Here is a 20,294-nt window from a genome sequence, read left to right as displayed (position 1 = left end):
ACATAAGCTGAAAGTTCCCTCCTTTGACAGGAGGATCATCACCAAAAAGCAACAGCATCAGGGAAATCTCTGCTAAAACTATCAAATACAACAGAACTAAAGGGGGATCATTTACAGTGCTTATAGTAATTAACCTGTGATGGGGATTTTTAAGGGTGTTCCAAAAGTTCCAAATACAGGTAGATTTCCAGTCCCTCTTTAACATGAATTTTAAAAACAAGAGAAAAGTATTAACTCAGTTGTGCTGTGGGAAATTAGTGCCCCAGGTTTTGAGTAAGTGTTTCTATGAAAGACAACAGCAACCTGGAAACATTATAAGTCCCTCAAGGAGACTTCAATTTTGTCCATGAAACTGCTGCAAATTAGCTTTGAGGCTACCCAATGCTCCCAAAAGACAAAATGTTTTTTCAGTGCTTGATTCAGAATTTTCCCAATCATATCCCTTAGATCTGAAGGCTTGGCTCAGCTTCTTTTTCCATTATATCCCCCTCAAATTGTTTCTGCTTAGGTATTTGATAATTTTCAGAAATGTATAAGCTAGTAGGTAGGTAGGTAGTTATTAAATGGATGAATAATCTTGGTGGGAATAGTATAGCAGACATGCAAACTGCATCTTTTAAAATATTTGAAGCTCTTTGGTGTAAAAAACATTATATATATTGGGCATACTTTCACGCATAATTTAAATATTTTTTATTCTTTCTTAAAAGCAAAAGTACTGACTCTTTTTGTTGATAAAGAAACTTGTAACTGATTTGCATTTTAGGACAAATTGTGAGTATAGAAGGACAGAGTTGAAGAAATAAATGTGTTGCTAAAGAGATAATTGCCTTTTTACTAAGTCAGTGAGGATGATAATTTTTTCTGCTTAGCGTTTCATGTATGTGAATGAATTAATTCATGAAATCTATACTTTAGCATGTGCTCTCTGAGATGCAGAAGAAAACGTAGTGGTGGTCAAAGCACATAAAGTTAGTTGGATAAAAGCATGCAGAGTCAGGATACCCTGAATACCCTTTGGAAAATTCATTTTACCCTTGTGCCAGCTTTCTCTCATCTATGCAAAAGCTGTGAGGCAGCATTACTGATTTAGGAGATTAACACATACAATTCATGGAGTAGGAGTCATCTTGCTTTTCTCACGTAAGAGGAGCGTACAGTAGGATGCCACAAGGCAGTTGCTTTTAGGATCCTGGTGGAAGGGTCTCTGAGCAGGGCAAACTGAAGAACACTGAAATGATGGACCCTGTTTCTCCGGGGCAACTGACATTTGTGTCAGGGCAATGCACAAAAGTAACACGAGGGAGAACCAACTTCTGAAGCTCCAGTGAAGAGCAGGACACACACCCCAACCTGGCTGCAAGCAGAAAAGAAGCAGTGCAACATAATTCTGCACATGTAGAATGCAGGGCAAGAGAGAACATAGGAGTAAATAGGCTATATGACATCTTTCCTGACGCTGGCTTCAAACACTGTAAATGCACTTGCAGGTGATTGGAGTGTGGCACCTGGTGCATTTTGCTGAATGATAAAATTTGTCCTCCACCATGAGAACACACTGGCCTGGGAAAGAGCACAACACCCAACAATGGGTGTGTGGTTTGCCCCAGAGCATGGCAGCAGGCTGTGGTCCATGTGGGAAGAGGCAGGAGGGGGTGTCCCATGCAGCAGGAATGCAAGGACTGTGGAATTTGCCGGGTGCTGGAAGGCGAGAGACTGAACTATGGTTTGGCACGTGCCGGCTGGAGCCACACGCTGAAAGACAAGCTCCTGTCCCTGGGACAAGGCACACCACATGTGGGACAGAAAAGAGCTGTAAGGGGTTCCTGAGTGCCCTGATCTTCCTCTGGAGCATGGAGCTGATGGCAGGCTTTCCCCAACAGCTTTTTCTTGAGTGTTTCTGGTTGCCCTGGAAATCACCCTTGGCCACGCTTCAGCAAGTACCTGCCTTCCCCAGGATGGTGCACAAGGGCTCCTGCTGGCAGCAGCCTCTCTGCACAGCAAAACCACTAAAGCCAGGTCCCAGCCTATCCCAGGCTGGAAATAAAAGAGCAAATCAGGACAAGAGGCACACAGAATGGTGAAATTGTACCTGTGATCAGCAAGAGACAGTATAACAAAAATTGATGCCTTAATGGTGGAGAAGCCAATTTATTTAGTACAGCAGTTGTATTATTTCAACAGACAAGGATGCAGAAATGGCTTTGAGCTACCTTCCTTCTGCCCTCTGCATTTGGCCAGCTCTTCAGTTTTCATACTCTCCTTTACAACAAACCATGCTCCCATATCACCAGAGAACCGTCTGTATCAATTTCTGGAAAATGTCATTCAAATATTATGCCAAATTCTGAGGCTAAATGAGTGCTGTCTATTAATTTCTTGTGAAACAGCAGCTCCAAGTATGTGCCAAACATGGGCTTGGGTCTCACCAGCTATATACAGAACCTCAACAAAAATTGAAAGGTAATTTTTAAAGCTTTCCTCAGCTGTGTTATCTTTCAGAAATGAAAATTGCATTATGTTACCTTGCTGTAAAAACTGCATCTGCATTTCAAAAACTTGATTTGTTAGAATAGTATCACCATCAATTTAACTCAGTATACAAAAAGTTTTTTAATGCTCACAAGCTTTCTTCAGCAGAGGTATGAGAATGGCTCACTTTCACTGTGCCAGCTCACTGACTGATTCATATTGCATGTATGTATACACATATATATGTATGTGTAAAACTCTTGGCAATTCAAGGAAGTTCCTCCCTCAGCATGAGAAGAGATTCTTTATTAAAAAGTAGGGCCATCCTACCTGAAGATCCCAGCACACAAGCCCTGATATGAGCATTGTGAGTTGCCTTTGAGGGTGTGCTTTTGGTGTGGTGTGGGATTTCATTTCTTTCATGCTTATTCTAATAATTTTATGTGCAAGCAAGGACATGGAGCACAAACTACATATCCTCAATAGAGTCTGGAGCATTGCTATTTATTACAAAAAAAGTCATCTGTATACTAATATCTTTTCATATTAAAAGAGGTAAATTTACACAGATACCAATAGGAAACTAAGTCAGAATTCCCATCTGGGCTACAATATGACTAGGTATTCATTGTTTTTCAATGGACTGGACTGCAATATCTAGATATCATGAAAATTAAATTACATTTTCTTTTGTCCCCTTCTCCCTCACATAGTATATATCCATAGTGCCAGTATGTTTGTTCACTGTTTTCTTATTGTTTTCCTCACTCCTTCTTGTTTGTTTTTCAAGCCTCATTTCTGAAGATGGAGTTGTATTTTGCAGCTGTGAGGACTAAGTTCTCTATTAAATATAGCCATTTAAAAAAATTAAATGCAAGCTCTGTGCTGTTTCATAAAGTCAGGACATTTTCCAGGCCCTGAAATGACCCCTTTTTACACTTAACCCAGGAGCTACATTATTTGGGGCAATTCCAGGCAACAAGAACACAATTCCCTGTAGCATGGCTCCACCTCCAGTATTTTGCTATGAATTTTCTTTTTATCTTATTTTGCAATTTTGTTGCTAAAGTATAGTCTGTTACCATTTTCTAGTGGCATTGTCTCAAAGCTTAGCCAAATACACATTGAATAAAACAGAAGTGAAGCAGTGAGCCCCTTTTGTATGGCATAATATTGCCCACCCTGAGCAACTAAAGTTTCCACTTGAGGAAGACTTAATCCCAGAAGTAAATGAAAGCCTTTCTTTTCCTCGTCTCAGCTTCATATTGCTGGCAGGACACTAAAGTCTGTACAGACATTAAAAGACACATACCTTACCTGTTTGTACTCTGCTGAAAACCTGATTTTCTTGCTGCTCCTTGCATTGAGCCACTTCCTCTCTCTGCAGTCTTCCTCTGCCACCTACCTCCCTCTGTCTGAAATATTGTCTAGAAGAGTGGAAAGAAAGATGCTTCTAAAATGAGAGCATTTACAGGAATTAAAGCCTTTATGTAAAACCACTTTCTTTTTCAAAACAAAACGTGCAAATGTATGATTGTGCAATCAAAATCACTGAGACTGGACATTGCAGGGGATCTATATATCACAATTACATCAGGAGTTTAGTGCCTGTATTAAAGGGCCGGTGCTTAAGAAACCTCAAAAGAGTGCAGACACAGCCTTTTTCTGCTTTCACAGGAAGGAATTTTTTCAAAAAGTAAAATAAAACATAAATCCCCCCTATTTTATGCTGGAGGCGATTGTTAAGGAAATTTTTCACTGAACTTACCTTCCTTCTCTGAGCAGAGAAAAAATATGTGCTGTAGATATTACATACAAATACAAAAAATATATATCTTGGTGAATGAATCTCAGAAGAAGCCAGATTCATCTTCTAGTGGGTCAGTGCTGAGAGGGGAAAAGAGGTGCACACTGATTCAGCTCAGATCTGAATGTGCCAAAACACCTGCACCAGAAAAGCTGCTGCCTCGGCCTCTGAGGGCAAAGCAGAGTCTGTTCCTGTGCTGATTTGGGAAAAAACTTCCATGAACTTTCCTGTCACAAAATCAAGCCCTAAATTCAATGCATTCAGTGTGTTCTCACGCGTGTGAATGTATTCCCTCATGACAGCTCTGGATTTCCCTTCCAGCCCTGCACAATGATCTCTTCATCTGCCGCCATCAGTAGAGGAGAGACAGGTGATGCCTCTGGCCCATCAGGGCTGGGCAGGACGGGTGAGTGACATGTGCCAGATGCTGCACCCTGGGCTGGGCTGCAGCTCCCCTGGAAATACATCATGGAGCAAAAATCACGGCGTGCATTCCAGCTGCTGCACAGCGTGTCTCTGGAGCAGGCGAGCTGTCACATGCACAAACGCACACCAAACAGGATCCCAGCCTGTTTGGGGATAATGAGCAGCTAACAGCTCTTAGAGAAGAAGGGGGAAAAAAGGAAAAGGGGGAAAAGAAATCGTGCCTTCAAAGGAAGATCAAAATAAACTATACAAGCTCTCTGAAATTGAAACACGGGTTTTTCAGGACAGTGAAAGAGACAATGAAATCAGTGATATGTGTCCCCTGATTTTTACTTTGTGTTTTACTACATCTATAATACTGACTTTTTATCTTTAATGTCAGTTTATTCAGTATCCACAAAAACTACCAAGCAAGAAGCTCTTGAGCCTAAAGTCTTCTGCATTAATACAGACTCAGAGACTGGACCTCAAAAATATCCCTGAGAACACCATGGTAACAGTTGCCAAGCCCTAAAAAACAAAAAGCTTTTAGGGATGTGGAGCACAAAGACTGACAAGATAAGAAAGAGGAATAGCATTATCTATCTTAATTCATTTCAGTCAAATTTGACCCATGTAAACTCACAAGTAGTGCGTTCAGCTATAAGTTAAGTATGTGCTGAGTCCTACAGGCAGATTGAGGCATTAGAGAGTAAAGTAGAGAGCAGGAATAGGAAGACTGGTGAAACAGAACTTATCATCTCATGGAGGAGGCACTGCTCAATAAAAGTGATACACACAGCAAATAGACAAAAAATACAAGAAACAAATCAACACACAATCTTCAGTATTTAGAAATATAACTACTGCCACATAGGAGTACAATATATGAACACTGCATAGGAATATTTGTATTTGTTTGTGGACTGTGAAAGAAGATCATCAGTAAATTGAAAGTTGAAATCACAGCAATAGATTCAGCAGGTAACATAGTAACAAGAAGGCTGGTGAGTAAAGTGAGAACTGGGGCATTTGGCAATACCTGAGCCTGTTGCTGAGCCTCTTGGCATTCTCAAGAGCAAGCAGCCCATGAATGGAGCTGTTTGAAGAGTTGTACATCTATGACCAGGGAAGACAAGTGATGGAAAATGTCTTAGAAAGGATGACTGTACAAGGCATCATGAGCAGGTGTCAGAGGCTCACATGGGATCATCACAGTTTTCAGCCAAGTTACTTGCAATCTCAGTCAGATATGTAAGAGTTTAGAAGAAATTCCAGGAGGTTCCCAATACGGTCGGCTCCTCACCACCAAGCAGGCCATGTCTTTTATGTACTTGTAGTATCAAAACTGAAAATACAGTGGTCATCACAGTGGGAGAGCACATCAGTGTCATGTCTTTAAATTTGTGTTATGGCAAAAAAAACCTAATAGTTATAATCATCAGTTGCAAAGAAGGTATTTCTCAGCAAGACAAACACTAGAAAGATAACAAATTATTGCCTCAATATTTTTAGAACTATGTTGAAAAATTACATAGGTTGCAAATAAATGGTACAAAAACTATTAGAGGAATTGCAGTAGAAAGTTAAGGAGCTCCATCTATTTTGGCAGGAAAAAACATTATATGGAATAAAATCAATTTCATAAGAGAAAATATTACATACAAAAATGTTGTTTAGATAAGTGAACTAAGGCATTACATGAACCAACAGCTGGAGGCTGAAGCCAAGCCAACCCACGCTGGAAGAGAAAAACACTGAAGTCTGCTAAGCAGAGCGGCAAATTGCTGCAGCAAGGGCTGGATTCTCTACCCACCTCATGGTATCTTCTATTTGGAAAAGCATTACTGGAAGCAACTTCTAAAGAAGTATATTATGAACAGCAAGAGTGATATATCAGAAATGTCCATTCTGGATGATAAACACTTAATCCTTTAATTGACCGTGATACTCAGTGCTCAAACCTTCACACACCAGGGGCTGGCAGGCTGGCACTGGATGTAGGATTTCTAGGGAAGGTGAGCAACTAATGCGGTCAGTGCTACCATGTTTTTGTCCCAGTCTTTCTGAATGTTGATGTTTTGTTTCATGGTCTGTTTGCTTGTCTGCTGACCAATTCACGGTAGTACCCAATTCTTGTTTTGTAAAATGTTCCAGCTTAGCTAGAAGATAACACTGACTTGCTTTATATAGGAATGCTTTCTGAGGCAAGTTTCTGCATCTCGCTGTTTATCAGAACCTATCATTCTTTATTCCGAACAAGATTTTCTTTTCATATTGCTGCTGTGAAATATTTACCAGTGTATGGCTTAGCAGTAGGCCCATGCCAGTGGTGTGATGGGACACAGCTAGTTCTTAACCCATGTCCTTTCTAAAATTGTGCTTTTCTTTACTGCTGTCATAATTTTCTCTCTGAGGCAGCTCAGCTGTTTCTTTCCAAGTTTTTGTAATTCCTTATGTGACTCAACCCACCTAAAATTCTTTACTTAAGACCAAGGAAGATTGTTTTTATATAATTGTAAATGCACAGTGAGATCATTAGTGAATATAGTTTCTGACCCTGGGTTCCCAGGATAATTTCCTATACCAGGACTAATTTCACAAACTCACCAAAGAGGCAAAATACTGCCAGCATTTTTGCATTAATGTTTTTATTGCTCTGCATTAAGACACTGAGGTTTTCTTGTGTCTTACACTGCGCAGTTTTACAGCCAAGTAACTGTCTGTAAAAGAGACCTAATTCATACCAAGCCCCATCAGACCCGATTCCCCTCGCATATACTTGAGCCTGAGGTAAAACCCCTGAATTCAGCCCCCAAGGAGAGATTCTCCAGGGGAAGATCATCTGTCACACCACAGCACCCAGTCACACATGTTGCTCTTACACTTTGGGTTTTCCCACACAAGGAAGTGCTCAGCCTTGGTCCTACCTTTGCTGTGGCACAGAGTCCCGGTGAAGGGCTGGTCCGAAGAGCAGGAGGGCATTCTGTGTCTTTGGAGCATTGGACTTACCCTCTGAGAAAGGGACCTTTTTTGGTACCTTGCCCAGCACACCGTTACCTTTGAAACAGGCACAGGTCTGTGGTGCTGAGAAAGCTCCCTACCTCTCACAAGGAGGGACACAGAGGAGAAGTGAGATCCCGTTGTCCCGAGCGAGATCCCTCGGTCTCTTGCCGTGAGGAGGGAAGGGCTGCTCTTTAGCTGACTGCTTTAATTTGGACACCAGCCACAGAGTGAGTCCTTTCCTCTACTGTGATTATTTGTTTATTGCTCAGGATAAATAAAAGTATAGACTATAAGTTACATTTCTTATTTTAAAGCCTCATTTTCTTGACCACCAACACAAAATTGGCTCTGATGTGGGAAGGAGCAACCATGAGGCAGAAGTCACAGCCACAGTGTTTCAGGCTGCACTGCAGTATGAAAAATGAATTTCCCAAACTCCCAAGAATACAGAGAAAGAAATTTGTTTAAATATGAATTTTAAACCTTGCACCTGGTGCAGAAAACATTGAAACATGATCATTAGGCACTGAAATATGATTTTGGTGAACAGCAGGCATTCAAAACAATTTCTAATACTTGGAATATAGAAATTGCATTTTGAAGAAAACAAAATAGAGTCAACGCTTTGTTTTAAATATGATGTTTTTCTGCTAAAATTAGTTTAAATATTTCCAGGTCTTCAAAATTCATAGTGTTCATTCTTTTCAGATTTCCCCCAATACTTTCGTAACCAATCAGCATTTGAAAACTGAGTAATATTATTTCCCTTGCATTTCCTATATTTTTTCTGCTTTATTACAGGTGCTTAAAAGTAAACAAAATGAGTCTCTTCTCACAGTGGTTGTGACCCATACCATGAAGCTGAACATTTCAGAGTTGATATTGAAATGAGAACTTACATCTTTGTTAAAAAAAATAATCTGCCTCCTATGTAACTCCTTTAAAATGAGCAGAGAAGGTGCATTCACCTATTTACTACTTTGCGTGTCGCACTCAGCAGAAAGCCAGGGAGTAAATCCAGTTTACCTTCACGATAATTTGTTGTTTTGACGTGACTTTGCCCCCGGCGTTGTTTTAGTTTCTATTAAATGCAAAAGCATCGCCGTTCCCGTGATTTGCAATGATTTAAAAGTTTCTGGGGAGAATCCTCCTCGGGAACAACTGGTTTTTCCTCCTTCGGTTTATCAGACCTCTCAATTCCTGTGGCTTTGGAGGTGGCATTTTCCGGCGGACGCCGGGCTTGGTGGAATTTGGATGGGGTCACCCAGATCCCTGCCTTTCCCGGAGCTCCCCTTCGCCCGGGCCAGGAGCGAGGGCCGGCGGGCGGCAGGGGCATCCTCCCCGGGGGCAGCCCCAGGCACAGGAGGCGCGTGGAACGCAGTGAAATAAATGAAATAAAACCAAAAGCAGCGGGAGATGGGTTGACCCGCTGGGTAAGCCCTCATCTTCCGCCGACCCCTGGTTCGCCCTGCACCCCGCCAGCCTCCTGGGTGGCCGGAGCTCCCTCCAGCCCACTGCTCCTGGGCAGTCCCGGCTGCGGAACCAGGGTCTCCCTGCTCCCTCCGCCTCTGCCACCCGCCGGGACCGGGGCTGGAATCCCCCGGCGGCACGGGAGCCCCTCCAGTCCCGGCGTGTTTACGGGAGGGAGCCAAGCTATAGGAAGGGCGGAAGGCAGGGAAAGAAGGCAGGGAGGGGGTGTCAGCTCAGCCCAGCGCGGCCTCATCCCCCCTCACTCCTCCCACCAGTGCGTGGTGCCTCTTAACCCCCGGGAGCCTCCCTCCCCCGAAGCATTACTCCACTTTGCAGAACACGAGTTGATGAGGAAAAAAATACTTCTCGGCCGCGGCCAGCCATGAGCTGTCTGGATGTTATGTACCAAGTGTACGGTCCTTCCCAGCCCTACTTCGCAGCAGCCTACAGCCCCTACCACCAGGTACGTGCAGGGGACAGCGGTGAAGAGGCAGAAGGTGGGAGGGGTATCGTCTGGAGGATGGCCATCTGGGGCCTCACCAAAGGGAAAAAGGGAAAAGGAGAAGGGGAGGGGAAAGGAGGGGCGGGAGGGGGGGAGATCTGGGAGCCTGCGATGGTGAGCGGAGCAGAACCGCATCTCACCTTGGCGCGGGGCTCGGCCGGGTACGTACGCCGGCGGCAAACGACGGACTTCGGGATGCCTTTGGAGAGAGGGGACGATTTTAACCCTCAGAAGGCTTTTTAGGGGGTTTGTTTGCTTGTTTGTTTGTTTTTTAAATGCTTGCTTGTTTGTTTTCTTTGCCGGGACGGGCTACTTCCGAGCGCGGCGAGTTGAGGTGGCGATGTGTGTGGGGACCGTCGGGGGCTGCGAGGCCGGGCTTCCCGGGACATCCCTCACCCCGGCGCGCCGTCATCCCGGTGGAAGCCGCTCGGTGCAGAGATTTTGCAGCCGCCTCGGAGGGGTGCTCCGGAGTTGCGCTCTGGAAGCGGGATAGGCGAGAGAGACTCGAGGTTGCGGGGTTTTCCCGGTTTGGCGATAGCGGAGGAAATCGCGGCCGCGAAGGGGAGCAAGGGGCTACAGGATGCTCCCGTGTCCCGGGGCGCTCTCGGCGGCGGCGGGACCCCGGGACGTTCCCCGGGCTCCCCGGGCTGCCGGCGGGACCCGCGGGTGCTTGGTGAGCTGCAGGCACGTCCCCGCTGGCTGCAGCTCGGCCCGGGAGGGCGGGGGTATCAGCTGATGCCGAGGGCTCAAGGAAAGGATCGCTCCGGCCGCGGGGATGTCCGGCCACGCACGGCCCGCTCTGCGCGGGATCTGCTGGGCCGGGACGGCACGGTCCCGCGTGGGTCAGGCTCGGCTCCCCCAGCTGCACCTGCTGCGCACCGCTTTCCTTTCAACCCCGCTGCGTTCCCAGGTTTTCCCTCGCCCTTACCCCTTCCAGAAATTAATTCCTTCCTCCCCCAGCATAACGAAAAAGGGGATGGATGTAGAGAACGGCGCCTCGGGCCCGAGGCGGGTGCAGCCCCCGCCGTGCGGCGGTCCCTGTGCCCCCTCCAGCGCCCGGCAGCGGGGCCCAGGAGCCGTCACAAATAGCAGATAATGCTTTTCCCCACCTTGCCTTCCCTCCCACCACCCTCTCAACCCCGGCTTATGACATTATTAAGGGGTATGATCATTACCTCAATGGCCGAACAGGGAGCCAAGAGGAAAGGCGGTCGTCGCGACGAGTGACATTATCAAATATACCGCGTGTCTTGGCCCAAGACTCTGCCCCGTCCTCTCGGTTCTTCCCTCGCCGACCGCCCCAAGGCTCTGCTGGCAGCGGCCAAGCCCGGGCTACGCGTCCCAGCGCTTATTGCTAAGAAACTCTCAGCAGCTGCCGACACGCTAACGCGCATGAAGACGGGAAACATCCGGAAAACTTCACACTCGGCGGAATACAATAAAAGGAGATTAATCTTGCAGCAAATACCTGGAGCTTCTTGGTGCCCAGGGAAATGCTGAGTTTTGCCCTGAAGTGTGTTTGAGACCGTCAGTCTTTTTTCCCCTCTCTTTGCTTCTAACCTCGCCGCTGTGAGTTACAGGACACCCTTTGCACCAGACAGACTCTCGGAGCCGGGCACCGAGGGGCTCTCGCGTTCTCCCAGCTACCGGCGCTGCTCCGTGGGTGCTCGGCCGTCGTTCGCCCGTGCCCCCGCATTGCAGCCCCTTGGCGGCCGCTGTCCGCTCCGAAGCCAGCTCTGCAAAGAGCCTTTTTTGGGGGGCTTGGTGCGGGGGACCCGGCAGTGTGACCCCCGCCCGGCCGCGCCTTCCCCACCCGGCGACCCTCTTGCTCCATCCCGTTCGGCACCCGTGGGTTTCGGTCCCCCGGCCCTCTTTGCAGTCCCTTCGCTGTCTCCGGACTAGAGAGTGCGATATGGGGGTGTGGGGATTGTGGTGTGTGCTGAGGGAACGGTGGGCAGCCGAGGAGCAGGCTTTGGCATCCTCTCGGGAAGACCGCGGGAGAGGGCTCGGCGCTGCACAGGGATGGCACAGGGCGGGCCAGCGCACCTTGGTGTGCTGCTGACCGGCTCCGTTTTCTTTCCTTCCCTGCAGAAACTCGCCTTTTGCTCCAAAATGCAGGAAGCCCCGGAGAGCGGCAGCAGCGCCAGCGCCGGCAGCTCCTTCTCTAGCCACGCCGCGGCCAGCATCAAGGAGGAGGACTGCAGCCCCGAGAAGGAGCGACCTCCCGAGGCCGAGTACATCAGCTCCCGCTGCGTCCTCTTCACCTACTTCCAGGGGGACATCAGCGCCGTGGTGGATGAGCACTTCAGCCGGGCGCTCAGCCAGCCCAGCAGCTTCTCCCTGGGCAGCGCGAAGGCGGCGCGGAACGCGGGCTCCTGGCGGGGTGAGCGCCCAGCACCGGGGGCGCGGGGGATGCGGGGGATGCTGGGGATTCGGGGGATGCTGGGGATGCGGGGGATTCGGGGGATGCGGGGGATGCTGGCCCCCTCTGGGCCGGCACCTCGTCCCCGCCTCGGTTCTGCATCCAGCTCCCTCCTCCTTCCCACCAGTGGCTGGTCCGGCGGGCATCCCCTGGGATCCGAGGCTAGGAGCTGCCAGCTGTTTGGCTCTTTTAGGGTAAAAAGGAAAGAAAAAATTCCTTCAGATTATGCAGAGGGGCATGGCCCAGTGGGAAAGCTGCCTGAGAGGCGGTTGGGGGAAGCAAGTTGTCTTTTCACTGCAGGTGCTTTACCTGGAGAGGGCTACAGCACAACTGGCCACGGAGTGACTCCCAAACTGTGACTGTGACCAGTGTATTCCCTCTTGATCCTAGCTTTCAGTTTAGAGTAGTCATAGTGATGGGAGCAAAGTAAAAAGCAAAAGTGGGAACAATCTGATCTGCTTTCCACCTCTAAAAGAAAATGATTGTGTGTGTCCATGTATCTTGCCCTGTGTGTATCACCACCCTGATTGTTGCTGGAGTGCTGACAAGGACTCCTAACTTTCGGAAAACAAGGGCTTGCAGACCTGGCCATGGCCATGTGCTCTCAAGGCCAAGGCCATGGCTTATGCACAGCTCTCTGTATCCACGCCTGATTCACACTGGACAGGCCCACGAGAGTAGTCAGGGCAGAGGGGAATAATCTTCTCCACACTCGGTCTGCCAGAGAGTTAAGGCTGGCACTTCCTTGTGGGCAGTCTTAGCAACCCTCCCTCACAGGGCCACCTGCTCAGCCAGGGCTGGTTTCCCAGACCTTGCACGGATTGCTGTCTGTAGTGTCCAAGAATATTTCACGGGTGAGAGATACTCAGTGCTGGAATTGATGGCAGTGGAGGAGGTTTTTTTGCTCATCATGAACTGCTTCCCCTTCTCCTAAGCAATGCCAAGGCTCAGAGCTGACATACTTCCCTGGCAAGGAAGTATTAGGAACATAGTTCTATTTCTTTTGAGAACAGTGTGCATTCCCAATTAATGATACATAACATCTATCTGTGATATTAATAATCACCAGTCCATCTTGCATGTTGCTAACTGGGCTAAGAAAATTTAGGGTCTTTGTCTTTGCCCTGCCAATCTCCAAAGTTCTGCTGAGGGCTTCCCAAACAGGCTGACAATATACCTAAGAAACATATGGCTGTAATAGATGGAGAATTGCCCCAGATATTTGAGTAATTCAAACTTGCCTTTAGTCACATCTCTCACAGTTCCTGCCCACTTTGCTACTGCACTGAGGCAGCAGCTTCTTTCCAGGAAACATTGGGCATAAATGTTTAGACAAGGAGATTATCACAAAAACAAACAAGAAAAACCCAAACCTGAAAATTTAAGTGGTTGGTGTATAGTAGCCCTCAGTTTCCACTACTGAAGGAAAGAGATATTTCTCTTGCCTTAGGTAACAACATTTTGCCCATCTACGTAGTAAGAAAAAGCTGGAGGACATACTTGCAGCTTCATGGATAAGCCATAGGACAGGTGTGTTGTGTTTAATCGGAGAGGAATTCATATTTATTTGGAGCAAGTTCTTATCCTTGCCAGTTTTTCATGGAATAAAGGGAATGAAAGGACTGGTTTGGATGGATCAGGAAGGGACAAAATCCTGGGGAAAGGAGATCAAGTCTTCTGGGGTGTGCTCATTGCTGACCTTCTTTCCCACTTCTTTCACTCAGATGGATCCTTCCCAATGAGCCAGCGCATCTTCCCGCCGTCCTTCTGGAACAGCACGTACCAGCCCTCCTCAGTGCCGGCCAGCCTGAGCAGCCCCCTGGCAGCTGCGGCCCACAGCGAGCTGCCCTTCGCCGCCGCCACCGACCCCTACGCGCCCGCCTCCCTGCACGGCCACCTGCACCAGGGCGGCCCCGAGCCCTGGCACCATGCCCACCATCACCACCACCACCACCACCACCACCACCCCTACATCGGCACACAGAGCAGCGCCTACCCCCGCCCCGCCGCCATGCACGAGGTCTACGGGCCCCACTTCGACCCCCGCTACGGCTCGCTCCTGGTGCCCACGGCCTCTGTCAGGCCCCACCGCCTCACGCCCGCCTCTGTGCCCGCACCCGTCAGCCCCCCCTGCGAACTGGGCAAGAGTGAAGCGGGCGCTGCTGCGGCCTGGACGACGCCGGGCCCCTTCCCCAATGCAACAGGAGACATGGCACAGAGCATCGGCCTCAATGTGGACACAGGTAATGAGCTGCCCTTGGCCCCTCCAGCTCCCCTGGCTCAGCTGCAACCCTGCTCCCTATTCCACACCATCCTTAGCAGTAGGGAAGGACTCGAGGGGGTGGCTGAGGTTCTGCTGTAGGGGAATGAAGTTCATGTGTGACTCCTGAGCTCTGCCCTGAGTGCTCTTCTTGGGGCTCTCAGGCCAGGCAAGTGAAGAACGGAGAGGAAGGATGAGACAGGCCAACACATCGCATCTCCACAACATTATTTGAATTTCTGATGCCCTCAAACATTCCCTGAGGCTACAGGTTGCTTTGAGGTACCTTTGTCCTTGCCCTGGTCTTGTTCCTGCATTCAGCAGTGAGAGCTAGGAGTAGAATGGAGCCGCCCCAAAGGTCACTCCTTGGCCCCATCCATGTGCTGCCCTGAGGGGTCATTTCTAGACACCATGCAGGTTCATGAACTAGCTCCTCTCCTTAATTATCTTCTCCTTCCAGTTTTTGAGATGAAAGCACAATTGCATTTGGTGAGACAAAAGGCAATGGTCTTGCCCTGGTGGTGCCTGTTGCAGTGCCTGGAACCAAGGTGTGGTTGTAGTGCTGACAAAAATGGGTGCGCAAGCACAGTCGGCAGTGACAGATCCTGAGTCAGTGGTTGTGAAGGGAAGGAAAGTCTGCTCCATGCTGGTTTCGTTATTGCAGCCACTAATGGCTCCTTATGGTGTCTTCACCTTAAAGAGGAGAGACTTTCTCCAGTCTTGGAGAGAGCTTGGGCTCCTCCTCTTGTTTGAGCTTGGGCTCTTCTCCTTGTTTCACAGCCTTCTGGGGCTCTGGACTTTAGACTGATCTCACCTGGAAAGAAATGCAATTTGTTTTCCTCTGTTCTTAAATGCCTGTACCTATTGTTCTTCTTCCTTTTTTTTTTCTTCTTCTCTCCATTCTCAGGTTTGCAATCTCAGGATAAAAGCAAGGATCTGTACTGGTTTTAGAGCTGTCCTTCACTCTTCTTCCCCTGGCTCTCCCCTGTAGCTCTCTACCCGTTAGACATGGTGGCATTCAGAGCTGAAATCGGGTCAGTTTGTAACAGCTTCTGGTCTTGGTTTGCAGCTCGCCGTTACTCCTTCTGTGGTGGATCCCTTCTGAGCTGATGTGCTGACTCAAAGACTCTCAGATCCCCCCTTGCCCTTTTCCAAGCCCACCGTGACCCTGCTGCTTGGGGAAAGACAACAGGATTTAAAAGGACCTGGCATTGCAAGGGTGATACTTTAGACTTATTTCGGAGAGGAAAGTCATTCTGTTGCAAGAAGAGAGCCAAAGACATTGAACTTCTATTTAAGCAGACCCCACACCCAGACCTGCAGCCAGACTACTCTGAAAGAGTCAAATGACATCGTGGATGGTGATGCAAAACCACTGGCCTTCACACAGGCAACAGAGGAAATTCTGGGGGTTTTTTAGTGGTGTGAATATTTTTTTATGGCAGTGAAAGTTATTTCTTGAATGCAACCATGGGAAAGATACTCAGCTGTTTTGAACTGGATTTTTATTTTGCATTATAGAAAAGTAAAAGGAGAAGAAACTGGAACTCATGAACTTTTTCGGACTGTCAAGGAACTGGTCAGATTTTTCAGCTTTGTGGTTGTGAGTGGCAAGTGTCTGACTGGGGCCACCTGCCCTGCACTTACAGATATGCAGCTGTTCCCCTCACAACTGCTTAAATCCCAGAAAGACGAAAACCAAGGTGGCACTTCTCAGACTTTGGCACACTGCATTGGCTGTATAACAGTTGTTTGGTTGGGGGTGGGGTTGCTTGTTTGGTTTTGGTTGGGTTTTTTTTGTGTTTTCTTTTTGTTTTTTATTTTTTTTTTTTTTTTTTTTTTTTTTGTTTTTGTTTTTTTTGTTTTTACAATAAACATTTTCTGGTGAAAGTAAGTTTTACCCTCTTAAAGCAGGAGGAGAGAGGAATCCAATGAAGAATGGCTTACCTCCAACCCAAGAGCCTTTAAAGGGAACACCAGCACAAAAAGCACTTGGTGGACATAAGTGCTGAGTTGCCTCTAACACTTGCCTTTGTCTACTTGTTGCTGTCATTTTGCCACTTTACTAGTTGTTTTGTTTGGGGTTTTTTGAAAGGGGCAAATAGGTATTTAACAGTAGCAAAGCTGTATTAAAGGTATCTCCTTCATTCATCATGTGTACTTTAATGAAGAATTAAAGCTAAATAAGAGAAATGAGGCAAACTGAAAACTTCAGGGTGAATCAGAAACCATATCTCTCATGTGGATGAAGTGAGTTATTTTATTATTTTGCATGAAAGATAAATAGAAATCCTAACAGCTGAAAATATTTTCTTGGTGAGTAAAATACACAGAGATAAATACAAAATATAAGAAAATATGAGACCATTGCAGTGCTACATTTTAGAGTATGGTGTGGCTGTCAGATTGGTTAAAGTAAGGGAGCTGGTCCATATTACTTCGGCTAACAGAGGGGACTGTGGCATATAGAACTGCTGTTGAGGTGGTAAATTAAAGTGTTACTACCAGGTGATGAATAATTAATGAAACAGGGCAGAAATGGCACTTACCATGTACCTAAAAGCTGACTTTTTTTATAGACAAATATCTGTTCCCAACACTCCTGTGTTTTGTGTTTTTTTCTGTTTTGTTTCTTTTTTCCTTAATGTATTGTCTTTGAAGCTGACAAATTTTAAAGCATATAGTAGGAAATTCCTAATATTACCCCCTGACACTGGGAGAAGCAGTAGAAAACGAACATTTGTTCTGAGATCAGAGCTTTTACCTTTCAAACTCTCACAAAATTTGGCATAATGTTCACCCTGTGTCAGGAGTGGAGTTATGAATAACCTGAACTTGCTTCTCCTAGGTTTGGTGATAACTCAATTTCTGGGAAAGAATAGGAATCCTAGCAGAAAGAGTTTGACAAAGCAGTGTGAGTACATACTGTGAGAAGCTGACCAGGAGCAGATCCAGCCAGAGCTTAACAAATGGCAGGGGGAGCTTGCCGTGGTTCCCTCAGCCAGACAAACCAATGGGTATTTTTCCCTCAGCCTCCAAATATCCAGAGCCCAGACAAGCTGCGAAGGGCAAGGGAATGACTCCAGAATTTACACTATTTATTAAACCAAAAGCATTCCAAGGTGTTTATCAAGGAAGAAGGCACCTGCTTTTTGAAGCAGAAAAGTAATTAAAAGCACTGGTTTGACTGCAGAAATTTTAAGTTAGCAGGATCATTTTGTGAGCATTTTCCTGAGGGCTTTCTCAGGCTGTTTTTTAAGTTTGTTTTATTTTTAAAGGTAAATCTGAGTCTGTGATTGGTCGTGCTTCACCACAATTATTTCTTTTTTCTTTCCTTTTTTCTCCCCTCTCCTCTGCAAATCTTGACAAGGAGGGCTAAGTGACGCAGCCCAAATACATTTGGAAATATTCATGTAAGCATAAATGAGTCATTTGCTACATTGCCATTTGCAATCCATTTTGACTGTGAATATATTCAAGCATGAGAATTTATCCAATGAATCCATGAATATTGGTTTTGCCATTTGTTCTGTGAGTACATTTTTTACTGCTTTATCATGAAAACATCTAAACACAAAAGCCAAGACAGTGGCTCATGGTGCTAAAAGTACAAACAACTTTTTAAAAACAGTCCTACTCTGGGTGGACTGCAGCCTGAAAGCACACATGCCCTGTTTTGGCTAATCCTTGCAGTTTTGCTCGCTCTGTGTTATTCAGACTCCTGAAGGAGCACCAACCTTTAAGGTTTGGCCATTAGTCTTTGCAGGACTGGGGCCACAGCTCCTAATGCAGTAAGAGTGCACATGACCTCCATGCCATTTCTCAAGCCTGTTTCATTCCTCTTTGCATCATAGGTCACTACTCCCTTAGTCATGAATGCTTGTAGAAAATCTGGAATTACAAAAGAAACCCTTCTTAGATGTTACGTAAATATTACCTGTCACATGCTTGTCACACACTGAAGGGGATGTGAGTCCCCAACTCTGCAGCCTGGACAGCAGATCCTCCTGCTGTCCCCTTCTGAATGTCATGCACCCCACTGTGCTCTCTAGCTGCCCACCTGACAAACAGAGTAGCCCAGCTGGGATGGACAAACAGACACAAACAGCTTCAGACTCATTCGTGCAGAGTCCAGTGAAGAAGGCAGAGGGAAAGAATCTGCTGCAGAGCATGGACACAGCAAGGGTACCTGCTGCTGCCCAGTAACCTCCACAGGGAGTTTCCAAAATGAGCTCTGGATGTATTCACTACAGGTATTTAATTCCCTTTATGAAAATAGCTGAAAATCAGCAAAGCATGAAGGAGTATACTGTTTTGATTATCTCTGAGGTTAAAAGTGATCTGTCAAGGGAAGGATGGAGGTGGGGATAGAGCGTGGCATTTGTGGGAGCAGTCTCCACTTCATTTTAATGAGGTCTTTGCTTCAGTACTGCTGCAGTCACAAGAGTAAAGCATGAAACTCTTGAATGTGTATGTGTGCCTCTACACTTAGAGTCTAATGTTGGAGAGCTTTAGGGTAGTGTTGCTTATTTCTTACCTACTTTCCCAGTGTGTCTTCCATAGGAGCCCCCAGCAGAGGAGGAGGAAGGGAGGGAACAGAGGGTGAAAGAGAGGCTGAATAATCCCTTTTGCGTCCCCTAGACTGTGTGCTGCTGCCGCTGGGGAAATGTATCTGCTCTGTCTCCTCCTTGGGTCAGGAGCTGCCGACCCTTCTCGCCTTCCCTTTGAAGTCATATTTAGGCTCACAAGACAAGCTCTAGCTAGGGCTTAAATGTTGGGCCCTTCTTGGAAGGGAGGAAAATGCTGCTGGTGGCTTTGGATGCAACAGCGTTCTCTAAATGACAGTTGCTGTGCATCTTTTTCTGGGCAAGTGTTGTAATTAACGTGCCCTTTTGATTACAGAAGGATGAACCAGCTCCTGTGGAGGATTGTAGTGTCTTGGCTGTCTTCCCGGGCCTGCCACCCAGAGGAGCAGTTGCAGCAGGGAAAGGAGAGAGTCCTATGGTTATTTTCAGGAGTGAGACACTGATTTTGTATGCTAGGCAATTTTGCATAGGGAAATGCAAGTAGCAAGATCATTTTAAAAAAAAGGAATAGCCGAAAAAGAAAACAGAAGAAAAAGAAAAAGAAGAAGAAAAAGAAGAAGAAAAAGAAGAAGAAAAAGAAGAAGAAAAAGAAAAAGAAAAAGAAAAAGAAAAAGAAAAAGAAAAAGAAAAAGAAAAAGAAAAAGAAAAAGAAAAAGAAAAAGAAAAAGAAAAAGAAAAAGAAAAAGAAAAAGAAAAAGAAAAAGGAAAAAAAAAGAGAAAAAAAGTTTTCCTTCAGTCATTTCCGAAGCTTTGGGACTATAGCTTAGGGAACCATGCTGTTAATTTAGTTGCCAGCATAGTAACACTATTATCTAATCTGAATATAGTGACAAGCTACTCAGCCTGGGTTCTTCATGTCCATTTCTAGTCTTAAAGGAGGAGTTACTTTAGCAGTGCACTTTCTACTGCCTCCTTAGCCAGGTATAACCCAGGAATAATGTGCATCAAAGCTGTAAGTGCAAATTGCAGCAGAGAGGCCCTGGGGCGCTTTGTCCCATCCTCCTGCCCCTGCCCTCTCTGCATCAGGTCCCCCAAGAGATAGGGAAGGTGCTGGAAGAGCCTGCTCAGGAGTGCGAGAGTGTAGGAGTGCAGGGATGCAGAGAACTCAAATGCAGATGTGCAGGTGTGCAGGGTGCAAGACTGTAGGAGTGTAAGAGTGCAGGGATGCAGGGTGCAGGGGTGCAGGGTACAGGAGTGTAGGCATGCAGCTGTGCAGGGGTGCAGAGGTGCAGGAGCACTGGGCTGCAGGGTGCAGCTGTGCATTCTCCTGGCCCCCAGTCTCATGCATGGGCACTTCATTTGTCGGCTGCAGCCCACAAAAGCACAGGCTGGCCAAAGACAGGAGCATTTCATTAGGTATGTGC

At 46.7% G+C, this 20,294-nt stretch overlaps 1 protein-coding gene and 1 long non-coding RNA gene across 3 annotated transcripts in view; one reads left to right on the top strand and one right to left on the bottom strand.

Moving 5' to 3' along the window:
- The window catches only part of LOC141728579 (uncharacterized), a 75,106-nt gene extending 64,128 nt beyond the window's left edge, over nt 1-10,978 (bottom strand). The window contains exons 1-2 of the long non-coding RNA XR_012579654.1: nt 10,838-10,978; nt 3,790-3,899 (exon numbers count right to left, since the gene is read on the bottom strand). This is a non-coding gene — a long non-coding RNA (uncharacterized LOC141728579). The remainder of the gene's footprint in view (nt 1-3,789; nt 3,900-10,837) is intronic.
- VGLL2 (vestigial like family member 2) lies at nt 9,403-16,209 on the top strand. Of its 2 annotated transcripts, none has more exons than XM_074537929.1 (4): nt 9,403-9,623; nt 11,754-12,045; nt 13,809-14,327; nt 15,252-16,209. In XM_074537929.1, exons 1-4 carry the CDS (start codon nt 9,543-9,545, stop codon nt 15,293-15,295), a joined length of 936 nt encoding a protein of 311 aa, XP_074394030.1. In that variant the 5' UTR covers nt 9,403-9,542; the 3' UTR covers nt 15,296-16,209. The 2 variants fall into 2 exon arrangements, with proteins under 2 accessions (XP_074394030.1, XP_074394031.1); XM_074537930.1 differs by having other exon boundaries at nt 9,405-9,623; nt 15,414-16,209.
- The last annotated feature ends 4,085 nt before the right edge of the window (nt 16,210-20,294 follow it).

Source organism: Zonotrichia albicollis, chromosome 3 (assembly GCF_047830755.1).
Source record: "Zonotrichia albicollis isolate bZonAlb1 chromosome 3, bZonAlb1.hap1, whole genome shotgun sequence".
Lineage (NCBI taxonomy): Eukaryota > Metazoa > Chordata > Aves > Passeriformes > Passerellidae > Zonotrichia > Zonotrichia albicollis.
Note: the sequence above shows the minus strand (reverse complement) of the source record. Positions and strands in the feature narration are given on the sequence as shown.

Excerpts from the sequence above, each read along its gene's own strand:
- VGLL2 (XM_074537929.1), top strand. The coding sequence starts at position 9,543 with ATGAGCTGTCTGGATGTTATGTACCAAGTGTACGGTCCTTCCCAGCCC. Across the intron at positions 9,624-11,753 it reads CCTACAGCCCCTACCACCAG|AAACTCGCCTTTTGCTCCAA; the intron begins GTACGTGCAGGG and ends CCTTCCCTGCAG. Across the intron at positions 12,046-13,808 it reads GAACGCGGGCTCCTGGCGGG|ATGGATCCTTCCCAATGAGC; the intron begins GTGAGCGCCCAG and ends TCTTTCACTCAG.